Source organism: Antedon bifida, chromosome 8, assembly GCF_963402885.1.
Source record: "Antedon bifida chromosome 8, ecAntBifi1.1, whole genome shotgun sequence".
Taxonomy (NCBI): Eukaryota; Metazoa; Echinodermata; class Crinoidea; order Comatulida; family Antedonidae; genus Antedon; species Antedon bifida.
The window spans coordinates 12,827,060-12,850,995 of record NC_136233.1 but is presented as its reverse complement, the minus strand read 5'-3'; the positions used below and the strand labels follow the sequence as shown (position 1 = coordinate 12,850,995).

At 33.3% G+C, this 23,936-nt stretch overlaps 2 protein-coding genes across 3 annotated transcripts in view; one reads left to right on the top strand and one right to left on the bottom strand.

Moving 5' to 3' along the window:
• The first annotated feature begins 871 nt into the window (after window positions 1-871).
• Window positions 872-23,936, top strand: part of LOC144849666 (pyruvate dehydrogenase phosphatase regulatory subunit, mitochondrial-like) — a 36,774-nt gene continuing 13,709 nt past the window's right edge. The window contains exon 1 of the mRNA XM_078706655.1: window positions 872-1,002. The gene's annotated coding sequence lies outside the window, so the exon portion shown is untranslated. The remainder of the gene's footprint in view (window positions 1,003-23,936) is intronic.
• On the bottom strand, window positions 11,751-22,849 carry LOC144849524 (pyruvate dehydrogenase phosphatase regulatory subunit, mitochondrial-like). 2 transcript variants are annotated; one of them, XM_078706456.1, is made up of 16 exons: window positions 22,575-22,849; window positions 21,977-22,110; window positions 21,593-21,674; window positions 20,143-20,306; window positions 19,753-19,874; window positions 19,195-19,309; window positions 18,866-19,018; window positions 18,395-18,519; window positions 17,507-17,699; window positions 16,919-17,068; window positions 16,426-16,568; window positions 15,675-15,823; window positions 14,974-15,181; window positions 14,219-14,308; window positions 13,647-13,829; window positions 11,751-13,264 (listed from the first exon to the last, which is right to left on the bottom strand). In XM_078706456.1, exons 1-16 carry the CDS (start codon window positions 22,844-22,846, stop codon window positions 12,893-12,895), a joined length of 2,655 nt encoding a protein of 884 aa, XP_078562582.1. In that variant the 5' UTR covers window positions 22,847-22,849; the 3' UTR covers window positions 11,751-12,892. The 2 variants fall into 2 exon arrangements, with proteins under 2 accessions (XP_078562582.1, XP_078562583.1); XM_078706457.1 differs by lacking the exons at window positions 21,977-22,110; window positions 22,575-22,849 and having other exon boundaries at window positions 21,543-21,645.

Genomic DNA, 23,936 nt, shown 5'->3' with positions numbered 1-23,936 from the left:
ATGACGATACCGATGATAAAACAATTGATGCTGATATACATCATGTTTATGAATAAGTTCATGTTTGTGAAGGAATTCATGTTTGGGATAAGTTCATATTGTGAATAAGTTCACGTTTGTGAATAAGTTCGTGTTTGTGAGTAAGTTCATGGTTGTGAGTAAGTTCATATTGTGAATAAGTTCACGTTTGTGAATAAGTTCGTGTTTGTGAGTAAGTTCATGGTTGTGAGTAAGTTCATATTGTGAATAAGTTCACGTTTGTGAGTAAATTCATGGTTGTGAATAACCTCATGTTCGTGAATAAGCCCTATATGTTCATGTTTGCGATGCTCATGTTTATAAATAAGTTTATCTTTATGAATAAGTTCATTTTGTGAATAAGATTATGTCTATCAATAATTCATGTCTATGAATTAGTTTATGTTTATGAATAAGTTCATGTTTGTGAATAAAATTCATATTATGAAAACGGTCATGTTTTTTAATAACGCATCACATCTATACTATTGATCCCAACACTTCCACAATTGAAAATGAAATACAGTATATACTGGTAACAACACATGTGAATTCATCCCATTCCATATATAATTTGTTTACTTGTTTTATTGCAACACATAGACCTAATAAAATTATACGGATGAACATCATTTTAATTAAATTGTGGGCATATTCAACCTCCGAAATTCCTCGAATTGAATACTTTTACATTTCTGTTATAATCTCATAGAACTGATATAATTAATACATTTCAAATCTTTACATACCTCATTGCACTGGATTTGCGAACATGTGGTAATTATGCAAATTAGATTATTCAAACAACAAAGCGACAGTCAGTGGTATGTTGTATGCAGGCTGCCGTGCTCATCATTTTCTATACTGTCTTTGGATTTATATACTCTCTTTGGGATTTATTTATACGTTCTTTATATAACTGTATTCATCTATAGATGTGCGTATCTTTACATCAGGAAAGAAGACATAACGTTCACTATTCAGGTAGGCCTCGATTTATTTCGTCAGTAGTTATATTGTACAGTCTGCAAATAATGTAGGCATACCGTATGTTTCATTGTCAATACATGGTATTATTTTCGATATATGGACTATGGACTAATTTTAGGCAAACATATACTTATCTCGGTGATTTATGTTATACTTTGTATTGTTTGAAAGGGGCTAGATTTTGTATAATACAATCTAGTATAGTAAAGTATGTAACGAAAATAAAAATAAAGAAGCTGTTTCAGCTTTATGGGTATATTATTTGAGTACCGAATAAAACAAACGAATGATTGTCTTTAAAATCACTTAAATAAGAATCATAGAAACTTGTCCGGGTGTCGTGGTTTTGTTGTACAGATAGGTAACTCAATTAGTTATGACTGTTAGGCCCACTTAAGTAGTATTGTAGATACAGCAAAAGGTTTGTGGTAGGCTACGCATACGTATAGGCCTATGTGTGTGCTGTGTTCCATTTTCATGAACTTTGCTGCCACAAGGGTCTCCATGTCTATGCCGAAAGGGATTCTCGCCGAAAGTGTCATAAGAACAATATTATTAGAGTGTTAGATGAGATCAGACTTAAATAGGCCTATGATCTTATTGTTTTAATACAGTCATATACAGTACACCTACTTATTGACCACATTGAAAGAGAAGGCCACTGAATTGATTTCACGTTTATGTATTTATTCAAAGCGATTACAAAGTTTAAAACAATTTTATCATAATAAAAAATTATATTCTCTGGTGTTTTTTATTTAGCTTTTCTTATTAAATTATGTAGGCTATGTATTATTTATATCCAGTCATTTAAATAACTGTTGGACCTAGTAACCCTTTGCAAACTACTGTAGGTCTATTTTGTATTAAAATGTCCAACTGGCTTTTGTTTGCCAATTAAAATTGAATTTGTTTATGGTATTCTATTTACAAACAGTACTATATATAAATTGCTGTGTAGCATTTTCCACAAAAATACAATGTAATTATTGTTACAGAAGCCCGTACAGTAGTTGTTATTCTAATTTTCGTGATAACAAACAATTTGGAGGGCGCTAAAGAATAATTGAGATATATCACGATTAGTATTACGGTGAGTACCATGCGTAATAGTTATATTCTATTTTACTTTAGCGGGTGTGTCCCACATTTATACTTCCTTATATACATATAGGGTTAGTACACAGTGCGACGCGCGCATGCTAGTCTAACTATGACGTTAACTCCATGGTGTAATACGGTACTTTAATTAATAATAGTTTCATCATTTTCATTTTACTCCTTTTTTCATTCTTGAAACATAAGCAATACTTATGATTTACCTTCTATTACATTTACTCTTTTTTTTTAAATCATTCCAATTTATACACCTTCTTACATAATAATTATTGTTGATATAACGTTTGCGGTATACCACGTGTATTAGTTCTGAAAAGAACTGTTGAGTTACTCGACGTTTCAATCAATATGCTTTGATCGTCCTCGAGAAACTCAAAAGTTCTTTTCAGAACGAATACACGTAGTGTAGGCCTACTGCAAACTTTATATCAACATTTGATTTCGCCATGCAAACCTTCAAACAATACATAATAATTATTGTTTTAATATTTCATGTCTAGGCCTAATTCTTAAGGCGCATATCTATTGTTTCCTTTTATCATTAGTAACGTTTTTTTCTCATTTCATTTTCAATTTTATCAATTTGGAACTTCCATATGTAGATCTATCATCATTGATAAGCAAAAATCTACAGCAGTTGCAATATATTAAAAGCGTAATTACAAAGTTGAACCACTCTCTAGTCGTAGCCTGGTAACATTACTATAAAATTATATCGAGCTGCTTTGATACATTTGTGATCAACGTACTACTGTACTATTTATTAAAGCAATTACTCAACAACCCTAAAGGCCAATTTACAAAGACGAGCGGTAACGGTAATAAATTATAGAATGTATGATCGACCATTTCTTACTTACTTGAATCTTACTTGAATCTTCGGGCTCATGATTAAGGCAAATGCCTTTTAAACGCCCTCCATTTCTTCTGTATTTTCTAGAATTGGTAGCAAAATTTATCTCCCATTGCTCTGTCTTTGTTTAGTTGATCCTTGAATGCATTTATGTTTTTTTATGTTTTTTGCTTGTACAAAAAAAACTGAGTTTCCGCTCAGGATAGATACAGATTCTACGTGGGACAAGCTTTCCGCTTACCGTTACCGCTTACCGTTACCGCTTGTCTATATGTGAATCGGCCTTTACAAGAAGAAACAAGTACAACAAAGCGACAGAGTGGTAATTGGAAAAAAAAGACTTATTTTACAGTTTCATGTCAACAACAAGATTGTTGTAAAAGCTGCCAAAGGTGCGTTGAATCTATTTAATGGTATTATATATTATGACTATTATTATTGGTATATTGGGTTTTCAACTTCTTGATACGAGCCATTGTCGTTCACATTGTAATTATCATCATTATCTGAATCAGTAAAATCATCCCAGTCATCGCCATCAACCTTTATAGGATCATCAGACTTCATCTCAATGTTCTGGTAAACATTGCAATCGTTGGAATTCCCATTGGAAGTAGTGTCAATGTTTCTACATAAGACGTCTTCTTCAGTATTATGGATATCAGTATTTGTGTATATGTTGATGTTGTTGATCATGATCTCTGGTTGATTACCTTTGACATTGTCCTCTAACTCGATATTGATTGTTCCTCTTTTAGTTTGTCCCCTTCGACAATTTCTTACACAACATCCAACACTGGTCATTATTGCCACTACAATAAAACATGATGCCAACGCTAAAAAAGAATAATTCAATATTTTACGGGAAATGCCACCTCTTACTGAAGGTGATGATGTAGCAGTATTCATTTCACTGCTAGTGTTGATGAGTGTCGGAGAATATTTTGATATTTCTGAAGACATAGCATTAGTCTCGTCTTTGATTGTGGTGGTGGGATATTCTGGTTCTGTAGACATCGCATTCGTTTTGTGACTATCAATGCCTCCGAGTGCATTTGGATCTTCTGATGTTGTAGAAGTAGCGGTAGTGTGACTATTTGTGTCTTCTGATGTCATCGGATAATCTGATGATGCTGGTACTGTAGAAGTAGCATCATTCACGTGACTAACGGTGCTGCCGAATGACGTTGGATTTTCTGATGTAGAAGTAGCGGTAGTGAGACTACTGATATCTTCGAATGATGTAATTGGATATTCTGGTAGTGTTGAAGCAGAAGGAGTTGTAGGAGTTACGTTGGTTCCGTCGACTTTTGTTCGAGTTTCTGATAGATATTCTGATGCAGAAGTTGCATTAATAATATTATGATTAACAATTTCTGTTGACGCATATACTTGTAGCTGAGCTATGTCTGATGTGCCGTTTACATTTTTAGTTGCGTTATTGATTTTACAAAAATAATCACCTCTATCCTCATAAGAAACAGGTGCTATGGATAGGATATATTTTAGCCCAGTTTTATCACGAACAGTTGAATATCGATGTTGAAATTCATTTCGCACTATGTCGCTTAATTTTGTAATAGCGCGGTTTTCACCTTCACATATCTGCCACCATCTTATTCCATGCCAAGTTTCTAGAGGTGAATCTAGCCCACAAGTAAACGTAACATTCTCGCCTTCAGATACAGTTTGACTCATTGGATGCTGAATGATCTGCAGTGCATTTAGTCTACAGATTACAACACTCAGGATAGTAAAAACTAACTTAATCATTCTCTTGATTTATAATGTTCCACCTTGTCATTGTCATAGTATAAAATGTTCTTTTTCTTACAAAAATATTATGTTCGCATTGAATTTGATCGAAATTGATAATATTATTTAAGATTCTATAATCCGATTGGTTCATTAAATTATAGGATAATTTCACTTTCATGTGATATGAAATAAAGTTAATCATTGTCCTATCACAGTCATCCCATTTAGTTTTATTTTCATAACTTTTGAATCGATGCCAAAGTGCATGTTGTTCTTGCACAAAATATTAGGTACATTTATTTTAGTGTCGTTTCCTGGAAGGTTTAGTTAAGTAATGGAAAGTCGTTTTAAATGATTTGAAACGTTTGCACGTGCGTTCCACAAATAAAAAAGAACGGCCAACAATTGAAACAGATAGTGTTGGTAAAACTAATTTATTTTGACTGCTGTGACGGAGTGAAAATATGATGATTGATTGTTCCGTGAAATTGTTCCCCCAGAACATTCTTTGCAAGAACTATTTCCATTCATGCTACCATCAATTATCAGAATAACCCCGGAATCATCGTCATCAACCTTAATCGCACCAAGATTAATCTTAACTATTGTAAACTGTCATCGGCATTGCAATTAATATATAAAGTAGTAGAAATGCTTTCATATGCTTCGTTGTCGATTATAGTGTTGTGTTCTCTATCTTTGACAGTGTCCTCCAAATCGATGTCTAATGTTCCTCTTGTAGTGTTTCTTCTACGGCTTCTTACACAATATCCAACACTGGCAATTACTACAATAAAACATGCTACCAACGCTAGAAAAGAATAATTCAATATTTTACCGGAAATACCACCTCTTACTGAAGGTGATGAAGTTTTAACTGTAGCAGTATTCATGTCACTACTAGCGTTGTTGAGTGTCGGAGAATATGCTGATACTTCTGAAGAAATAGCAGTAATCTCGTCTTTGATTGTGGTGGGATATTCTGGTTCTGTAGACAAAGCATCCGTTTTGTGACTAACGATTTCTTTGACTGTTGACGCATGTACTCGTAGTTCAGCTATGTCTGATGTGCCGTTTACATTTTTAGTTGCGTTATTGATTTTACAAAAATAATCACCTCTATCCTCATAAGAAACAGGTGCTATGGATAGGATATATTTTAGCCCAGTTTTATCACGAACAGTTGAATATCGATGTTGAAATTCATTTCGCACCATGTTGCTTAATTTTGTAATAGCGCGGTTTTCACCTTCACATATCCGCCACCATCTTATTCCATGCCAAGTTCCTAGAGGTGAATCTAGCCCACAAGTAAACGTAACATTCTCGCCTTCAGATACAGTTTGACTCATTGGATGCTGAATGATCTGTAGTGCATTTAGTCTACAGATTACAACACTCAGGATAGTAAAAACTAACTTAATCATTCTCTTGATTTATAAAGTTCCACCTTGTCATTGTCATAGTATAAAATGTTCTTTTTCTTACAAAAATATTATGTTCGCATTGTATTTGATCGAAATTGATAATATTAATTTAAGATTCTATAGTCTGATTGGTTCATTAAATTATAGGATAATTTCACTTTCATGTGATGATATGAAATAAAGTCAATCAATGTCCTATCACAGTCATCCCATTTAGTTTTATTTTCATAACTTTTAAATTTATGCCAAAGTGCATGTTGTTCTTGCACAATATATTAGGTACATTTATTTTAGTGTCGTTTCCTGGAAGGTTTAGTTAAGTAATGGAAAGTTGTTTTAAATGATTTGAAACCTTTGCACATGCGTTCCACAAATAAAAAAGAAAGGCCGTCAATAGAAACAGATAGCGTTGGTAAAACTAATCTATTTTGACTGCTGTGAAGGAGTGAAGATATGATGATTGATTGTTCCGTGAAATTGTTCCCCCAGAAAATTCTTTGCAAAAACCATTTCCATTCATGCTAACATCAATTATCAGAATCACCCGGAATCATCGTCATCAACCTTAATCACATCAATATTAATCTCAACTATCTCGTAAACTGTCATCGGCATTGAAATTAATATATAAAGTAGTAGAAATGCTTTCATAAACTTCGTTGTCGATTATAGTGTTGTGTTCTCTATCTTTGACAGTGTCCTCCAAATCGATGTCTAATGTTCCTCTTTTAGTGTTTCTTCTACGGCTTCTTACACAATATCCAACACTGGCAATTACTACAATAAAACAAGCTACCAACGCTAGAAAAGAATAATTCAATATTTTACGAGAAATGCCACCTCTTACTGAAGGTGATGATGTAGCAGTATTCATTTCACTGCTAGTGTTGATGAGTGTCGGGAAATATTTTGATATTTCTGAAGACATAGCATTAGTCTCGTAACTGAAGTCTTTGATTGTGGTGGTGGGATATTCTGTTTCTGTAGACATCGCATCCGTTTTTTGACTATCGATGCCTCCGAGTGCATTTGGATCTTCTAATGTTGTAGAAGTAGCGGTAGTGAGACTACTGATATCTTCGGATGATGTAATCGGGCATTCTGATAGTGTTGAAGCTTTTGTTCGAGTTTCTGATAGATATTCTGTTGTAGAAGTTGCATTAGTCATATCATGACTAACGATGTCTTTGACTGTTGACGTATGTACTCGTAGTTTAGCTGTGTCTGATGTGGCGTTTTTAGTTGCGTTATTTATTTTACAAAAATAGTCACCTGTGTCCGCATACCAAACAGGTGCTATGGATAGCATATAATTCAGCCCAGTTTTATCACGACTAATTGAATATCGATGTTGAAATCCATTTCGCACTATGTTGCTTAATTTTGTAATAGCGAGGTTTCCACCTTCACATATCCGCCACCATCTTATTCCATGCCAAGTTTCTAGAGGTAAATCTAGCCCACAAGTAAACGTAACATTCTCGCCTTCAGATACAGTTTGACTCATTGGATGCTGAATGATCTGTAGTGCATTTAGTCTACAGATTACAACACTCAGGATAGTAAAAACTAACTTAATCATTCTCTTGATTTATAAAGTTCCACCTTGTCATTGTCATAGTATAAAATGTTCTTTTTCTTACAAAAATATTATGTTCGCATTGTATTTGATCGAAATTGATAATATTAATTTAAGATTCTATAGTCTGATTGGTTCATTAAATTATAGGATAATTTCACTTTCATGTGATGATATGAAATAAAGTCAATCAATGTCCTATCACAGTCATCCCATTTAGTTTTATTTTCATAACTTTTAAATTTATGCCAAAGTGCATGTTGTTCTTGCACAATATATTAGGTACATTTATTTTAGTGTCGTTTCCTGGAAGGTTTAGTTAAGTAATGGAAAGTTGTTTTAAATGATTTGAAACCTTTGCACATGCGTTCCACAAATAAAAAAGAAAGGCCGTCAATAGAAACAGATAGCGTTGGTAAAACTAATCTATTTTGACTGCTGTGAAGGAGTGAAGATATGATGATTGATTGTTCCGTGAAATTGTTCCCCCAGAAAATTCTTTGCAAAAACCATTTCCATTCATGCTAACATCAATTATCAGAATCACCCGGAATCATCGTCATCAACCTTAATCACATCAATATTAATCTCAACTATCTCGTAAACTGTCATCGGCATTGAAATTAATATATAAAGTAGTAGAAATGCTTTCATAAACTTCGTTGTCGATTATAGTGTTGTGTTCTCTATCTTTGACAGTGTCCTCCAAATCGATGTCTAATGTTCCTCTTTTAGTGTTTCTTCTACGGCTTCTTACACAATATCCAACACTGGCAATTACTACAATAAAACAAGCTACCAACGCTAGAAAAGAATAATTCAATATTTTACGAGAAATGCCACCTCTTACTGAAGGTGATGATGTAGCAGTATTCATTTCACTGCTAGTGTTGATGAGTGTCGGGAAATATTTTGATATTTCTGAAGACATAGCATTAGTCTCGTAACTGAAGTCTTTGATTGTGGTGGTGGGATATTCTGTTTCTGTAGACATCGCATCCGTTTTTTGACTATCGATGCCTCCGAGTGCATTTGGATCTTCTAATGTTGTAGAAGTAGCGGTAGTGAGACTACTGATATCTTCGGATGATGTAATCGGGCATTCTGATAGTGTTGAAGCTTTTGTTCGAGTTTCTGATAGATATTCTGTTGTAGAAGTTGCATTAGTTATATTATGATTAACGATGTCTTTGACTGTTGACGCATGTACTCGTAGTTTAGCTGTGTCTGAGTTGGTGTTTTTAGTTGCGTTATTTATTTTACAAAAACAGTCACCTGTGTCCGCATACCAAACAGGTGCTATGGATAGCATATAATTCAGCCCAGTTTTATCACGACTAGTTGAATATCGATGTTGAAATCCATTTCGCACTATGTTGCTTAATTTTGTAATAGCGAGGTTTTTACCTTCACATATCCGCCACCATCTTATTCCATGCCAAGTTCCTAGAGGTGAATCCAGCCCACAAGATAACGTAACATTGTCACCTTCAGATACATTTTGACTCTTTGGATGCTGAGTGATCTGTAATGCATTTAGTCTACAGATTACAACACACAGAATAATGATAACAACTGATTTAATCATTATATTGTCCTTTATTTGCTCTTGATTACTCTTGATTTGCGCTTTATTCAATAGTAGGCCTATATGAATTCTTTTTCTTGCAAACACATTATTTTAACATTATTCTAAATAAAAACTTAATAATTCATTCAAGATACTCTAATTTGATTGGTTCATTAAGAAGCATTGAACTATCTATCGCATGACATAATAAACAAAATTATTATTTTTCACGGTATTAGTATTGGTGGTATGAGTCGAGTCGTGTCGTATCAAATAAGTTTTGGTTTTATTATCATAACTTCAATGTAAATAAAATAACTTATATAACGATATTCAATTGCAGAGCACGTGAAATAGGTTCCTTGGTTCAATCATAGACCTATAAATTAGTTATGAAATTATCTAATTTAAAGGTCCATGGTTCAATCTTATTTACAGACAACAAGGCCAACAGCCATAAGTCGCGTGCTCTCAGAAAAAATGAACTTCCAAAAAGTAATGTACTTTAAAACCGACCGACATAGTTAAAACTTGTCTGTACATCAAAACAGTTCAAAAAGTACAGAAAAGCGATAAAACGCATAGTGATACCGGACCGACAGACAGACCGACCGACATAGTGAACTATTGAGTCGCGTCCACGCGACTAAAAATTGTGGTACCGAGAAAGACTGTCATTGTTTGAATACAAAGAAAAGTAATACAAATCAGCAGAGATTAGTTGCGTGGAACGCGACTCTACAGCTCACTATGTCGGTTGGTTGGTCGGTCGGTCGGTAAACAATAACTTGAGCACGCAACTGCAGCCACGTATATGGCCTTGTTTAAAGGTAAACATAGCTCAAATAAAAGAACATACTTTTGATTTAAAAAATCAGATCTAAGAATTTTGACTGATTTGCAAGCATTATGAAATGTTGATTCAGTAATAGACGAGACTAAACAATATCTTTAAAGATTTTTTACTTATTTAAAGTCTTAATTTCAATCGAAATTACACGATAGCAGCCTATCTGACATACACTGAAATGGTTTACTGGTATTTATTGGTATATTGGGTTTTCAACTTCCAGATACGAGTCATTGTCATTCATGCTATCATCCTTATCTGAATCTGTAAAATCGTCCCAATCATCATCATCATCAACCGTCATAGGATCAGTCTCAATTTCCTCGTAAACGTTATTGACACCATTGGAATTTATCATGGAAGTAGAAACATGTCCATATACTTCGTCTGTATAACGGGTATCAGTGCATTTGTTATTGTTTTCGATGGTCTTGGTATCATTCTTTATTTTACCTTTGAAATGACCCTCTTTTTGTTTGACTTATACAGCATCCTGTAAAAATTATTACAAGTAATACAGTAATTGCAGGCCTGCAATAAAACCCATTGAAAACACCAAAACAGAATGTCTCAATATTTTACGGGCAGGATAACCGCTTGTTGACGGTGGCAAAGTAGCAGCGATGCCATCAACTGCCGTGGTTATTCTGATACTATAGGAGTAGCAGCGATGCCGTTAACGACCGTAAAATATTCTGATACTGTAGAAATAGCAGCAGTCATGTGACCAGTAGTGTTCCTGGCTGTCGTGGAATGTTCTGATAGAGTTGAAGTCGCATTAGTCATGTGACCAGTGATGTTCCTGGCTGTCGTGGAATGTTCTGATACAGTTGAAGTCGCATTAGTCATGTGACTAACGATTTCGTCTGTCGTATTATATTCTGGTAATGTAGAAGGAGCACTCTCATACACTCGTATTTTAGCAATGTTTGAGCCATCTATTACACTGTTATAAATGTTACAATAATAATCGCATGCATCTTCTTTCAATACATGTGTTATGGATAACACATTTTTCAGTTCGGTTTGGTTGGTAGCATATCTATGTTGAAACTTCGTTTTCACCATTGTTTGGTTCGGTAATGTCAACCATTGCACCTCCTCGACTTGTCCGCCACCATCCTATTTCATGCGATTTTTTTGGAGGTGAATCCAACTCACACGAAAACGTAACATTCTCGCCTTCAGATACATTTTGACTCTTTGGATGCTAAATGATCTGTAATGCATTTAGTCTACAGATTACAACAAACAGAATAATGATAACAAATGATTTAGTCATCAGCCTCTTGATTCCCAATGCTTCCATTCTTTCTCTCATCGTTAATGTAGTGTTCTTTCCTAGCACCAATATTATATAGCTTTGTACTAAATCGAAATTCGTTATAAATTATTCCAGGTTCATTAGGTAGTCAACCTCTCTATGTGAAAAACACAAATTAATAAAAATTTCTCACGATATTTTTTTACTTTGTTAATACAGATTTGTTTTATTTTTAAAACTTTATTATCGATACTCATATTGTTTAAATGAAGTACAAACCAAGAAAGATGATATTCATTATTTGAAATACCCAACTCTCATGTCTGATGGCTTCGTAAATAAAGTGAATATAACAAATGAAACAATTTTGATATATTGATACACAAATTACTGACACAAAATAATTTTGTTGTAATATTGATTTGTAATATTTGTACGGTAACAATTAATTGTTAATTATTTTAAAAATTATTACACCAAAGCAGTCAGAAGTTGGCAAATGTTTTGTAACTTTAGAAAAATGAATAAAATAGACCTAAAGTAAACCGAGTAAATCGAAAAGGTGGAAATAATCAGAATTTATGATTCGCCTGGACTGTTCCATTTTCTTTTCGAGTGGAGTAAAATTCTTAGTGAATACGAATAATTAGCAATGGCATATCTGGGATCGTTCAGATACATACATAGCGGCAGGTTTTTAATCATTATCATTAATGATTATAATATCTCAATAAATCAAATAACATCATGCTTATCAAAATACATTCCTATGTTAACTTACACAGCACCAAAGAACTAAGTATAAACGTATAAACTTATATTTAACATCCAATTAAATAAATTCTCAAAACATTTATTAAAAATAAATAATTAAACAGCAACAGTATTATATATATATACATATTATTTTAATAAGTTTTTAGTTTACCTAACAACTTTGATATGATTTAGAAGACTTGCTAAGAAAAAACTAATTTATATAAAGTGTCCCCACCCAGCCATGTTGGGATGTTTGCATTTGATATGGACTTCAAGAAAGATCACCTTTAAAAGATAATAAACAATGCATAATTATTTTCGACGTTTGGTAGAGAATAGTCTGGGTTCCAGATGAAGTTTTGACCTAATATTAGTAAAAGGTAATGGCGTTTCATACGTATACCAATTGAGCTGTATTTCAGACAAATATCGAAAAGCCCCGAAATAACTACAGACTTGGCAAGTCTATGTAGAGTACTGATAGGCTAGTACAAAATAATATACATATACTTGCATATTTAGTTTACAGAATGTATTTTAGCCATGTCTTTAAGGGAGTAGTAAAACCATTTATCACAAAATTAATTTAAAAAAAATATAATCAATAGAATTAGTAAATACAGTAATTAACAGAAACATGATTATTGCATATTAAATTAATATCCTAAAAATAAAATCAATAAAAGTATAATTTTGCATATAATTTTAACCAAACTGTGGTTGCTTTAGTTGAAGTTTCACCGGGTAAGGGCTCCCTCTAGCTTGGAATCGTTTACCTGCCAGGTCAATCTCATAATGACCTTTCAATACGTAATCATTTGTGACAATTCCTCGTTGACCTGACTTGTCATCTTCATTGGTCACCCATCCAACCACAACCATCTTACCAAGTGTCGGTGCATAACCACTGGATGTGGAAAGCCCGGTAAACTTGCCATCTCGGTAAATTGGTTCACCTCCCCATGGCCAAAGGTCATTATCAAGGTCATGATCTTCCAATAGGAACATGGTTAACTTGGATTCAACTCCCTTGCCTTTTTGTTCTATCAACGCTTGTTTACCAATGAAATCACTTTCCTGGATATCAATGTAAGAAACAATTAATGTATTTAATTATTTCAATATTTCATTCAATCAATTCAACATTTTCATTGTAACTAAAAATATAAAAATACAGATTTAAACATTACTCCAATGAATTGATATTACTATAATCATGAGATATTGGATGTATTAAAATGTGTGTATTTTGTATATTGATATTTTATAATGCTTTGCCTTGAACAAGGCCATATACATGGCTGCAGTCGCATGCTTAAATTTGAGTTATATGTTTACCGACCGACCAACCAGCAGACCGAGCTGTAGAGTTGCGTTTGTATGCGACTAAAAATAATTGCTGGTTGCATAGTGTGTAATAACAATATACCATAAATGAGTATAAATTGGTACTGTATACCTTATTAAGTTTCACTCTAGTTTCTCTTCCTATTTCAAATGGAGTATTACTTGAGTTGAAGTCTTCGCCCCAATAGCCAAAAAACTTTTCAATACGTAACCATCTCAACGCATAGTAACCACAATTCCGGATGCCGAAATCCTGACCTGCGTCCCACAAACGATCATATAGGGGCAGAGCAACCTAAACAAAAGTATGACATTGTAATCCAGAAATAATTTTTTTTAGGTAAACAACAAGTATATGAATTTAAACTACATGTTTGAGTATCATAGTATAAAGGTGAATCATATATTGAATATAAATGTATTATTACTAAACTACAAGGGAGGCCAAAAGGGGTGGTTATTATTCATGCTTTTTCTTCATTTCAGATAGTACATCCATATACAAAACAAAAACAAACAAAATTCAACCAGAAAATTAACAATAACATCTTCCAAAAAATAAAATAACCTATAATATCAATTTTCACCAACACTGATGCAGATTGTCATGTTATGTCGATGGATGACAATTCTTTAAAAAAATATTATTTAAATAAATAGATTGGTTCTGATTTGAAAACTAACCTCATTAGTTACATACAGAACAAATCCTGGTTCTCCAGCATGTGTTATACTCAGTGCCTTCACATTGTTTGCATAGCCTATACTTATTTCCTAAAAGAAGTTAATTAAATGTTAAATAAGACTAGTTTATCATAGCATTTTTTGTTGCATTATAAATGGGTCATTCCATGCCCCAGGCACCTTTGTATAAAGCTCTGTCTACACTATCAAACTAGTTTGAAAAAAGGTGTGATGAGCCCAAATATGGTAGTGATCTTCTTGTCACATAAAGTTTGATAGAGTAGACAGAGATTAAGATTCATTTCAACATTTACAGTATATAAAATATTCCCCAACAAATCCAAAACTTCAGCTTAATTAGTCAGATATTTCCCCAAGATAGTTTAAAAAAAAAAATGTTTGTAGTACCATTTATTTTTTAATTATAACACACCTGAGTAGTTTTTGGGTCACATGATATTCAATAAACTATTCCAATGAACCCTTACATCATCAAGTGTGCAATTTCATTATACGCGATTTGAATATGTATTGTTATATGCATATTTTTCTACAATGTGCGACATGTGCTAACACTTTCACGTTAGAAAACCAACCTGTAGATAGCTTAAATATAACCTTTCATCTTTCACCTCATGAAATGATTTGTACCATTGCACTCGTAAACATCCATTATTATTATACTACACCTATAACTCTTAACTCAGTAGACTATATATCTTGTATTTGAATTTCATACATACTGTACATTTTACCTTACAACAAAATGGACGGAAGTCTGTATTACTTAAAGACTCAAAAGTAAGCGTTTGAAGAAGCTCTCTAGCTTTTGGACCGATCACATTAATGCCTGTGTACTGATGTGTAACATTATGTAAATCAACTGATCCATCTTTAGGTAGATGTTTAGAGATCCAATGGAAAGCTCTAGTTTCTTGTGTGGTTGGAGAAATAATGAAATATCTAGAAACAGAAATAATTATAATGAAAATACTGTAGTTCAGTAAAAATACTGTTGATTCGCAGTAGAAATATTTAACATTGGAAAAAGAAAGACTTGCAACAACTAAGATCAAAACATAGATGTTATCTCTATGATCAAAGGTACAATGTCTCATGCTGTAACACAGTAGCATGGACCACCCATAAACAAATAAAAATGTGTTAATTAATCAATGAAACATATAAATAAAAGCAATCAGTTTGCGCATATGATTTTAGGCATGAGTATGTTTAGTTGTTGATATTTTTTTTACGATATTACCAGCTAATTCACAAATTTGTGCTGTAGCAAGTTCCAAAGAAATTTATGTTTGATTGACAGCAGTGGTTCAATGGCTAGTGGATTGGATTGTCCTTTTATTTTAAAGTGGTTGCTTCTCTTCTATCCTTCTTGATATATGTTAGTATAAAATAAATGTTAGGTATTCAACACACAAGACATTCAGTTATATACCTATTCTCAGCCAGCCTAGCCACACTGCAGTCATTTTGGTAGTGACCATTCTCATCTAACATTGGGGTGTGGACAAGTGTCCCTACAGGAACATCCATCTCATTTGGACAAAGACGTTGCAGTAAGTCTGTTGCTTCAGAGCCTGGTGACTAAAATCAATGACACAAAATAAACATTTGTATTGTTTTGTATTCTTCAAGATAAATTCTATAGATTATCCTATTTTCTGCTTATGTCTCATTTCCATACTCCCAGATAATCCTCATAAATTCTGAAATTAATTTCTTTTCTTCTTCTTCTTCGTATTAGGAGCCAACTTCATATGTGAAGACTCTGCTCCTCCAACTCTGTTTTGCTAGCGCTACTGTATTTGGTTGTGTATTATTATTCTATTTAGTTATTCTTTTACAGAGAGAAACTGACTCCCTTATTTATTTATAATTATTATTATTATCTTTAGATCAAAATATCCTGTGAGGTAATGGTACTGATCTTGGATACAGTAATACAGACGTAATACAGTAAATCTTTATAGTAATAAAAAAAAATTTAACAAAATCTTTATAGTTACATTCTGCCACACTGTAAGTGTATTATTATTAGTTATACATTAATAGATTTTTTTGAGTTTAGTAGTTTGTTGTTTTTCATCGCAAATAAATTAAATATCAATGTTGTTACTGTACCAGGTTTCAAACTAAAGTATTGACAATGAGACAACAGAGCCTGTCAAAATAACAATCGTCAATACCTTGATTTCAAACTTAGAAAAAGTTGACATGTCCATAAGGCTAACTGAATCCCGACAAGACCAGTATTCTGCTTTCACGTTATCAAACCATGATGGCTTTCCAAACGTCTTTTTACTCTTTACAGAAACGAAAAAGGGATCATCTATTCAAACAAAAAGAGATGTTAATTTCATATATTTTAAAATTCTAAACACTTACGTTACAATACTTCATCATAAAGAATGAGAAAGGGCAGTCTATTACATGCCTAGCTTATCTGAATAAACTAACATTTGCATTTCTCCTGGAAGATTGATAATTATAAAATTCAATGAACTCCCCTATTCTATAAATGGTACAATCGATAATTATAAAATTCAATGAACTCCCCTAATCTATAAATGGTACAATTGATAAACTGGAAGCATTTCCAACATACCATTGTTTTGAGACATGTAACGTATACATGTAAAGAAAAAAATGCTCTTGGACTAAATGGAATAAGATGTTTACCTTTATTATTAAAATATTTTGGCCTTTCATAACCCATTAATTCTCCAAATACAGCCCCAGCTGCTTGTTGTCTTGGATACAGTGGAGAGCATCTTTGGTTACGTGCATGTGTGTAATCATCACCAGGATAGTTCACAGCATAAAATCGACCTTTTTAATTGAACACAATAATTATAATTATATTGAACAAAATAATCATATATTGAACACAATAATCATAATTATATTGAACAAAATAATCATATATTGAACACAATAATCATAATTATATTGAACAAAATAATCATATATTGAACACAATAATCATAATTATATTGAACAAAATAATCATATCATGAACACGATAATCATATCATGAATACATGCAATAATCAATCTTGAATACATGCAATAATCAATCCTGAATACATGCAATAATCAATCTTGAATACATGCAATAATCATATCTTGAACACATGCAATAATCATATCTTGAACACATGCAATAATCATATCTTGAACACATGCAATAATCATATCTTGAACACGATAATCATATCTTGAACACGATAATCATATCTTGAACACACTGATCCAAATGTTACTTACCAACAACCTCTTTAACTCGTTCCTTCAGAAACAACTTATTGTTGTGACAATCGGTAAACCTTTGAATGTCAACAGCAAGACTATCATGAGGAGCTTTGCCACTAATGATCCAATCGGCAAGAACGCTGCCGACACCACCACTGGCTGATACACCAATAGAATTAAAACCTGCCATTACAAAATAGTTGCTCACCTAGTAGAATATAAACATATAGATATAATGTCAGGTGCTGCAGCTAAGGAGAAAATGAATCTAGTTTAATTTGGTTCTTTTGACTATATAGTACATGGAAGTTGTAAAAGATAAAAAGTTTTGAGTAATGGTGTTATCGAAGAATACCGTGGATGTCATGAATGGAGAGGAGAACAAACAAGTATGTGCTGGATAAGGTCGGACAAAACTGGAGGTGTTTGAAATTCATTGAAAAACAAAAATTACAATATATGGACTATCGCTTGACACCAGGGGACTCAAACAAGACATTTTAATGGCAGCTCTGCCAAAGAGCAATACATGGATGGAGTATCAGCAAAGACTAGTACAGCTGTGGGAACAGTTAGGTTGGCACAGGATCGTCAGGCATGGAGGAATCTCATCGGAAACTCTGTATCAAGAAGAAGAATAATAACTTCACCAACTTCTACACCTACTGTATATTGTGTCCAATCAAGTGGAGATTTTGACATCTCTAGTATAGATGTCTGGTTCATTGCCTACCTCATCAAAGAGTCTTTCAAACTACCAATCTAAAGCTCTGTTACTATCAAACGGGACAAACAAATGTGATGTGCCCATATTACTACCATATTTGGGCACATCACACTTGTTTGTCAAACTAGTTTGATAGTGTAGATAGATCTTAACTGCTCCTGGTATCAAGAACCTACTTCAGGTGCTTCGCCCAAAAGAAAGATGCCATCTGGTGTAAAACTCTCAGGTCCATTAAACAGTTGTTGAACCTCTGCTGTCTCTGCTGCAGGCGCTCGAAGAAGAAAACTGTCAAGCAATGGCTCTATAGAAAAGATAGACTAACAATCATTAGTTTTGTTTCCTATAATCTCTTCTACAAAACATGAATATTCAAAATAGGGAGATACAGAAATATATTTTGAAATATGGGAAGTTTTGTATTATGAACTAAATTTGCAGAATATTCAATGTAATGTTTCCACTTGTAACATTGTTTCCAAAAAATCATTGCTTATGGTGGCACTGTGGACTTAAATGTTACACTTTTCAACTAAATACTTCTCCCCTAAGGGTCATGTCAGTGCTACCAACGCTCTCTCGTCTGTCCACAACATTTCTTGAGTGGCAATATTCTATTTTGTTAGGATTTCCCTTCAAATGGAACTTACGAAATTGGTCCCAATCGGGTGGAAGTGTTTCAAACATGAAAGGCTTTGGAATTCCATTGCTAAAGATTGGTTTGGCCATTTTCTCGAATCCACCACAAAGGAGGCCTCGACTCCATTCTATAATGTATATACCACCATCGTAATCACGAACATCTTAACAAAATTAGGTATAATTAGATTCAGTTAATAGGGATTGCAGTTTTATGAGTATCTTGAAAACCACAGTATAGCCACGAATCATTTTCCTGATATGACAAAAAAAATGACAATCTTTCTTGATGCATTGAGACATGACAGTACTTTTATTAACAATCACATTATATACTTACATGGCATTGATGGTGAGATTCCTTCAATAGCTTTAGTAACAAGGTAATAGTGCTCGGCAGGATGCAAAGGTATTTTGACATTTGGTGTGCTTTTTAATCCTAACTCATGACCCCACTGAAATTTAACACAACAGTTGAAACTGGCAAAATATATTGAGTTTAAGGTGTTTTAAAGATATCAGATTGTATAGTGGTGTTGGAGTAAGCTTCTTCTAAGATAAATACAATTTTAACTCATCTATTCTTATATTTCGTATACAGTTATTTTTTCAGATTTTATAGATTAAAATATCATTAATAAAGCTAGGTTTGCAGTAAAACATGTTTTCCAAAGGGAAATAAAGTATGGTTGAGAATGTCTTGACATTTTGATTGTTTGCTACAACCGTCTTGTGGAGAATATTGGGCAATCATATTTTGGAAACACGATGTGCCGCAAACCTAACTTTACTATTTCAACATTTAAAACTATAAAATGTTAAACTGTATAAGACTTTTACTAGTGTTTATTCGTCATGCAAAACTTTATATTAAAATATTATATCTACAATACTATACCTGGCCAGCTGCATTTACAAAGTATTCACAATTTACAGCACCACGACTAGTCTCTACTCCTGTCACTCTATTATTTTTTGTCAAAACTTTTTCAACTTCAACACCTTCTAGTATTTTAACTCCTGTAAAATATAAAATGTACAGTTTTTATGCATGCTTCTACTGCACACAAACAACATATGTTTAAAAAAAATAGTAAAAACAAAATAATATGAGAAAATTGCTTCATTGATAAAAGTAGGGGAAAATCACAAGAATTTATAATAAGCAATAATAATAGTAATATCAGGGAGTGCACTAGATAAAAAGTTTTTATGTTGAATTACATTTTAGGAAACAATGCTTCTTTTTGGTTAAATTATCCTAAATTTACACTTTAATTATCCCAACCTCTTTTTTTAGCAGCAGCTGCTAAGGCCGCTGCTGTGTCCGATATATTTGTACGACCATCTCGAGGGAAATAAACACCTCCCAACAGATCATCAACTTTGATAAACGGAACGAGTGATGAGATTTCTGATGGCGTTACCATTTGAAATTCTTCTCCTCTGGCTCTGAAAAACAGTTTTCGGTAAAAAGAAAGGTTTGTTTGTTTGGTTTGTAAACAACAAAAAATGGGAAATTATTAAAACTATCCAGTAGTGGGATTACTATTGATTTAATTTTATGCTGAAACTATAAAGGTGTCAAATATTCTATTTGTACTTGTGTTGAGGAAATTTTGATTAGAGATGAAAATATCAAATTTATTCACTCAGTAACGAAATATTTGTTTTTATTTTTTTTTCTCTTTTGTGGGGGAAGCCCACTTTTATTGCACATATGATAAATATATGGATATTTAAGTGATATTACACAGTCTGAGGTCAATAGGTTAATAGATTATAGAAAAACTTTGATATTGTGTTGAAATCTAAATATGATAAAACAAATAAGTATACTTATATATATAAAATTTATATTACAGAGCTAAAACGATATAATGATTGACATTGGTATTGTAATAGTAAATTTAAATTTAAGATTTACATGAATTATATGATAAAATAACAATTTAATGTACATTGCAAAGATAAACCCAACCAAAGTATGAGGATATTTGTTTTATAATAATATACCACTACAGATTGAAATAGTAAAGTAATGATACACCACTACGATGTTTATATTTGTTTGTAATTATTAATTAATACAATTAATGTTGAGAAGCAACTGTCAGTAATAAAGTTTATTTGTATAATTATGTGTTTATATATCTAACAGTACCCACACTCACAGCAACGAATTTGCACTTCAAATGGCGACAAAAAATTGTTTATGATTTGTTGTCGGTTTTAAGTTTATCCCCCAAGAGCCTATAAATTTACCTACTTGTCTTATACCAAATAATTATACAATGAGGCTGAGAGTTTGGAATGTTCCATTCATTGTCAATCAATATGTTTGTATAAACGTATATGATGCTGTACTCGAGCTGTTTGACCGGTTTTCAGCTATTAAAAATAATTATTGTAGAAGGAGATAAAGAAATGTGAAGCATCCTCGTATTACTGTGTGCGGGTGTTTTTCAGCATAGACATCAATTAGAAAACACCCTTATTTGGAGCAAATAGTTGAAGCTAAATTTGTTTTAATTGTCAATAACTATAATTATCTAACTCAACTTAATTAGTAAACAGGGTTACATTAGGTGGTTAAAAGCAGTACCGAAAGTATGAACCAACTTTATATACCATCGCGTTACGCGTGATTTTTAGCCCTTACGTAAATTTCTATATAGAAGCTGGTACCTGTACATTAAGGTGTTCATTTTTAGGGATTTATCAAATAAAATGCATACTTCATGAGAGATGTAGACCGTTTCAACAAAGTCATTCTCTCTTTTGTTTTTGCTACAGCAACAGAACCATTGCAAATGTGGCCTAAATAGAAAAAATGAAAAACACATTTTTAAATGTTATATGAATATGTTCAAGCCGGTAGCCGGAATCTTACAGAGGATGTTTAGGTGTGAGTGTAAACAAGTGCAATGCACTACGGAAAAATTGATGTTTTATAAATCTGGCTTAGTAGATGCAATTGTCCTTGCGTAAGATTGCCACTGATTTTCACTTTCACTGCTCGCCAGTTTAGAAAGGGCAATTTAGGAAACCTATAAACTGCACTGGCTGCAGGCTTCTGTCAAACCAATTTAATCACAAACTGCATTTTGGACGTTATTTACCAGTGCTCATTCCTGTTTCTTCTTGTATGCTTTCATAAAGCTGGCTACTCATGCTACGACATTCACTAATAAAATCAATGTGATGTGATATGCCAAGTAGACCTACTGAATGCCATGTTGTGCCACATGTCAGTCTGCAAGATACAATAAAAGAATTTAAACAAATGATATATTGTGCACCACCTGCACGCTTTATACACCACCTGTGCTTTAAACCCCACCTTCGATTTGTGTACCACCTGCGCTGTATAAAGCACCACCTGCGCTTGGTGCACCGCCCGCGCTTTGTGCACCGCCCACGCTTTGTGCACCGCCTGCGCTTGGTGCACCGGCCGTGCTTTGTGCACCACCTGCGGTTGGTGCACAACCTGCACTTTAAACCCCACCTGTGCTTTATACTCCACCTGTGCTTTATACTCCACCTGTGCTTTATACTCCACCTGTGCTTTATACTCCACCTATGCTTTATACTCCACCAATTGCACTATATACACCAAATATGCTATACCCTGTGCTGTATACAGTACACACCTTTGTGAATTACAAATGGTTGTGGTGATAGATAGAATAATAGATAAATCTGAACCAAAACACATACTTTCCCTGTTCTAACAGCAAGACATCTGTCCATCCTGCCTTGGCCAAGTGATAAGACAATGAGATGCCAGCAATACCACCTCCACACACCACAACCCTGGCTTGAGTAGGGATACTAGAATTTGTGTCAGTAGTGGCAGACCTCACACCATCACTTCTCAATTGATTATGTATGTTAGTTGTAGTCACAGGTATTTTAATTGCATCTACTCTTCTGAACGCTGTCAATGGTGGCAGCCTCATTTTAGAAGCGAATACTGTCCAAAGGGGCATGATGTTGATTAGTGAAATGTTCTTTTTAAATTAATTCCTGAGATAATGTATCTAAAAAAAAAGGAAAGTCAATAGATTTATAAAGTGAATATTGAACACTGGTGTGTGTGAATAAGGTCGTATAATCTGTATTGGGCTAGTATTAATTCAATCATAGAATCTGATCGCAACAAATATATCGATTTTTGGTAGTAAAATTTCTCCCACTTAAACACAATTGACTACATCAGGATGATATCACAAAGAAATCTGATTTATTCATTGATTTCACATGACACAAAAAGGAAAATACACAAAAAGAGACATATGATGTACTTATATACAGTACATTATTATGAAAAGTAATATAAACTTGGTGTCCATAGGATAACAAGTCTATTTTTTCATAGATAATAATATTTAATGTATTGTCCCCAAAAACATGAAAAATGAAGATTAATTAAAATCAGACTTTGAATAGGTTATTTTGTAGTAATAAAGTTAATCAAATTAAAGCCCCCTTCCCTACGTTTTTTAGATCTAATTTAAGATCACAAACTATATTTAATGTAAAAATAATACTATATGGTCCTATTGCGATAACTTTTTTCGTCTTTAAACGGTTAAAAATGTGAAAAATAAGTCGATTCTATTAATTATAGCGGCCCGCTATAAATCCCAAAATGCATTGCGCGCGGATTGATATTTTTGTTTTTCACCTGTAATTCGCCCACTTTTCGATCGATCGTGAGGCCAAAACAAATGGAAGACTCCTAACTTTTCAGCGAAAATACCGGGTTTTCCCCAATTTGTATCAACGGAGTCTGGCAAAAATAGAAAGACAATTAATGCAGCAACTATACAACGTCAGGCTAGGTATATAGCTAGCGTACGGTGTTCGTACGTTACCGATGTTTACCAGCTAGGCCTACAAAACTAAGCCTAGCTAGGCTAGGCCTAAGACCGTTCACGAGAGGTCGATCGCCGCGAGCTACTTGGTAGTGCATTGTTTCTCACTTTTTATCATAATTTACCATAAAACGTACATTTAAGACAAGGAATGACATAGTTTAATGTTTTTAAAGTGATATATATGTATTATTTTCCAAAA

Excerpts from the sequence above, each read along its gene's own strand:
- LOC144849524 (XM_078706456.1), bottom strand. The coding sequence starts at position 22,846 with ATGCCCCTTTGGACAGTATTCGCTTCTAAAATGAGGCTGCCACCATTG. Across the intron at positions 17,069-17,506 it reads ACGAGTTAAAGAGGTTGTTG|GTCGATTTTATGCTGTGAAC; the intron begins GTAAGTAACATT and ends TCAATTAAAAAG. Across the intron at positions 14,309-14,973 it reads TCCGTCCATTTTGTTGTAAG|GAAATAAGTATAGGCTATGC; the intron begins GTAAAATGTACA and ends AACTTCTTTTAG.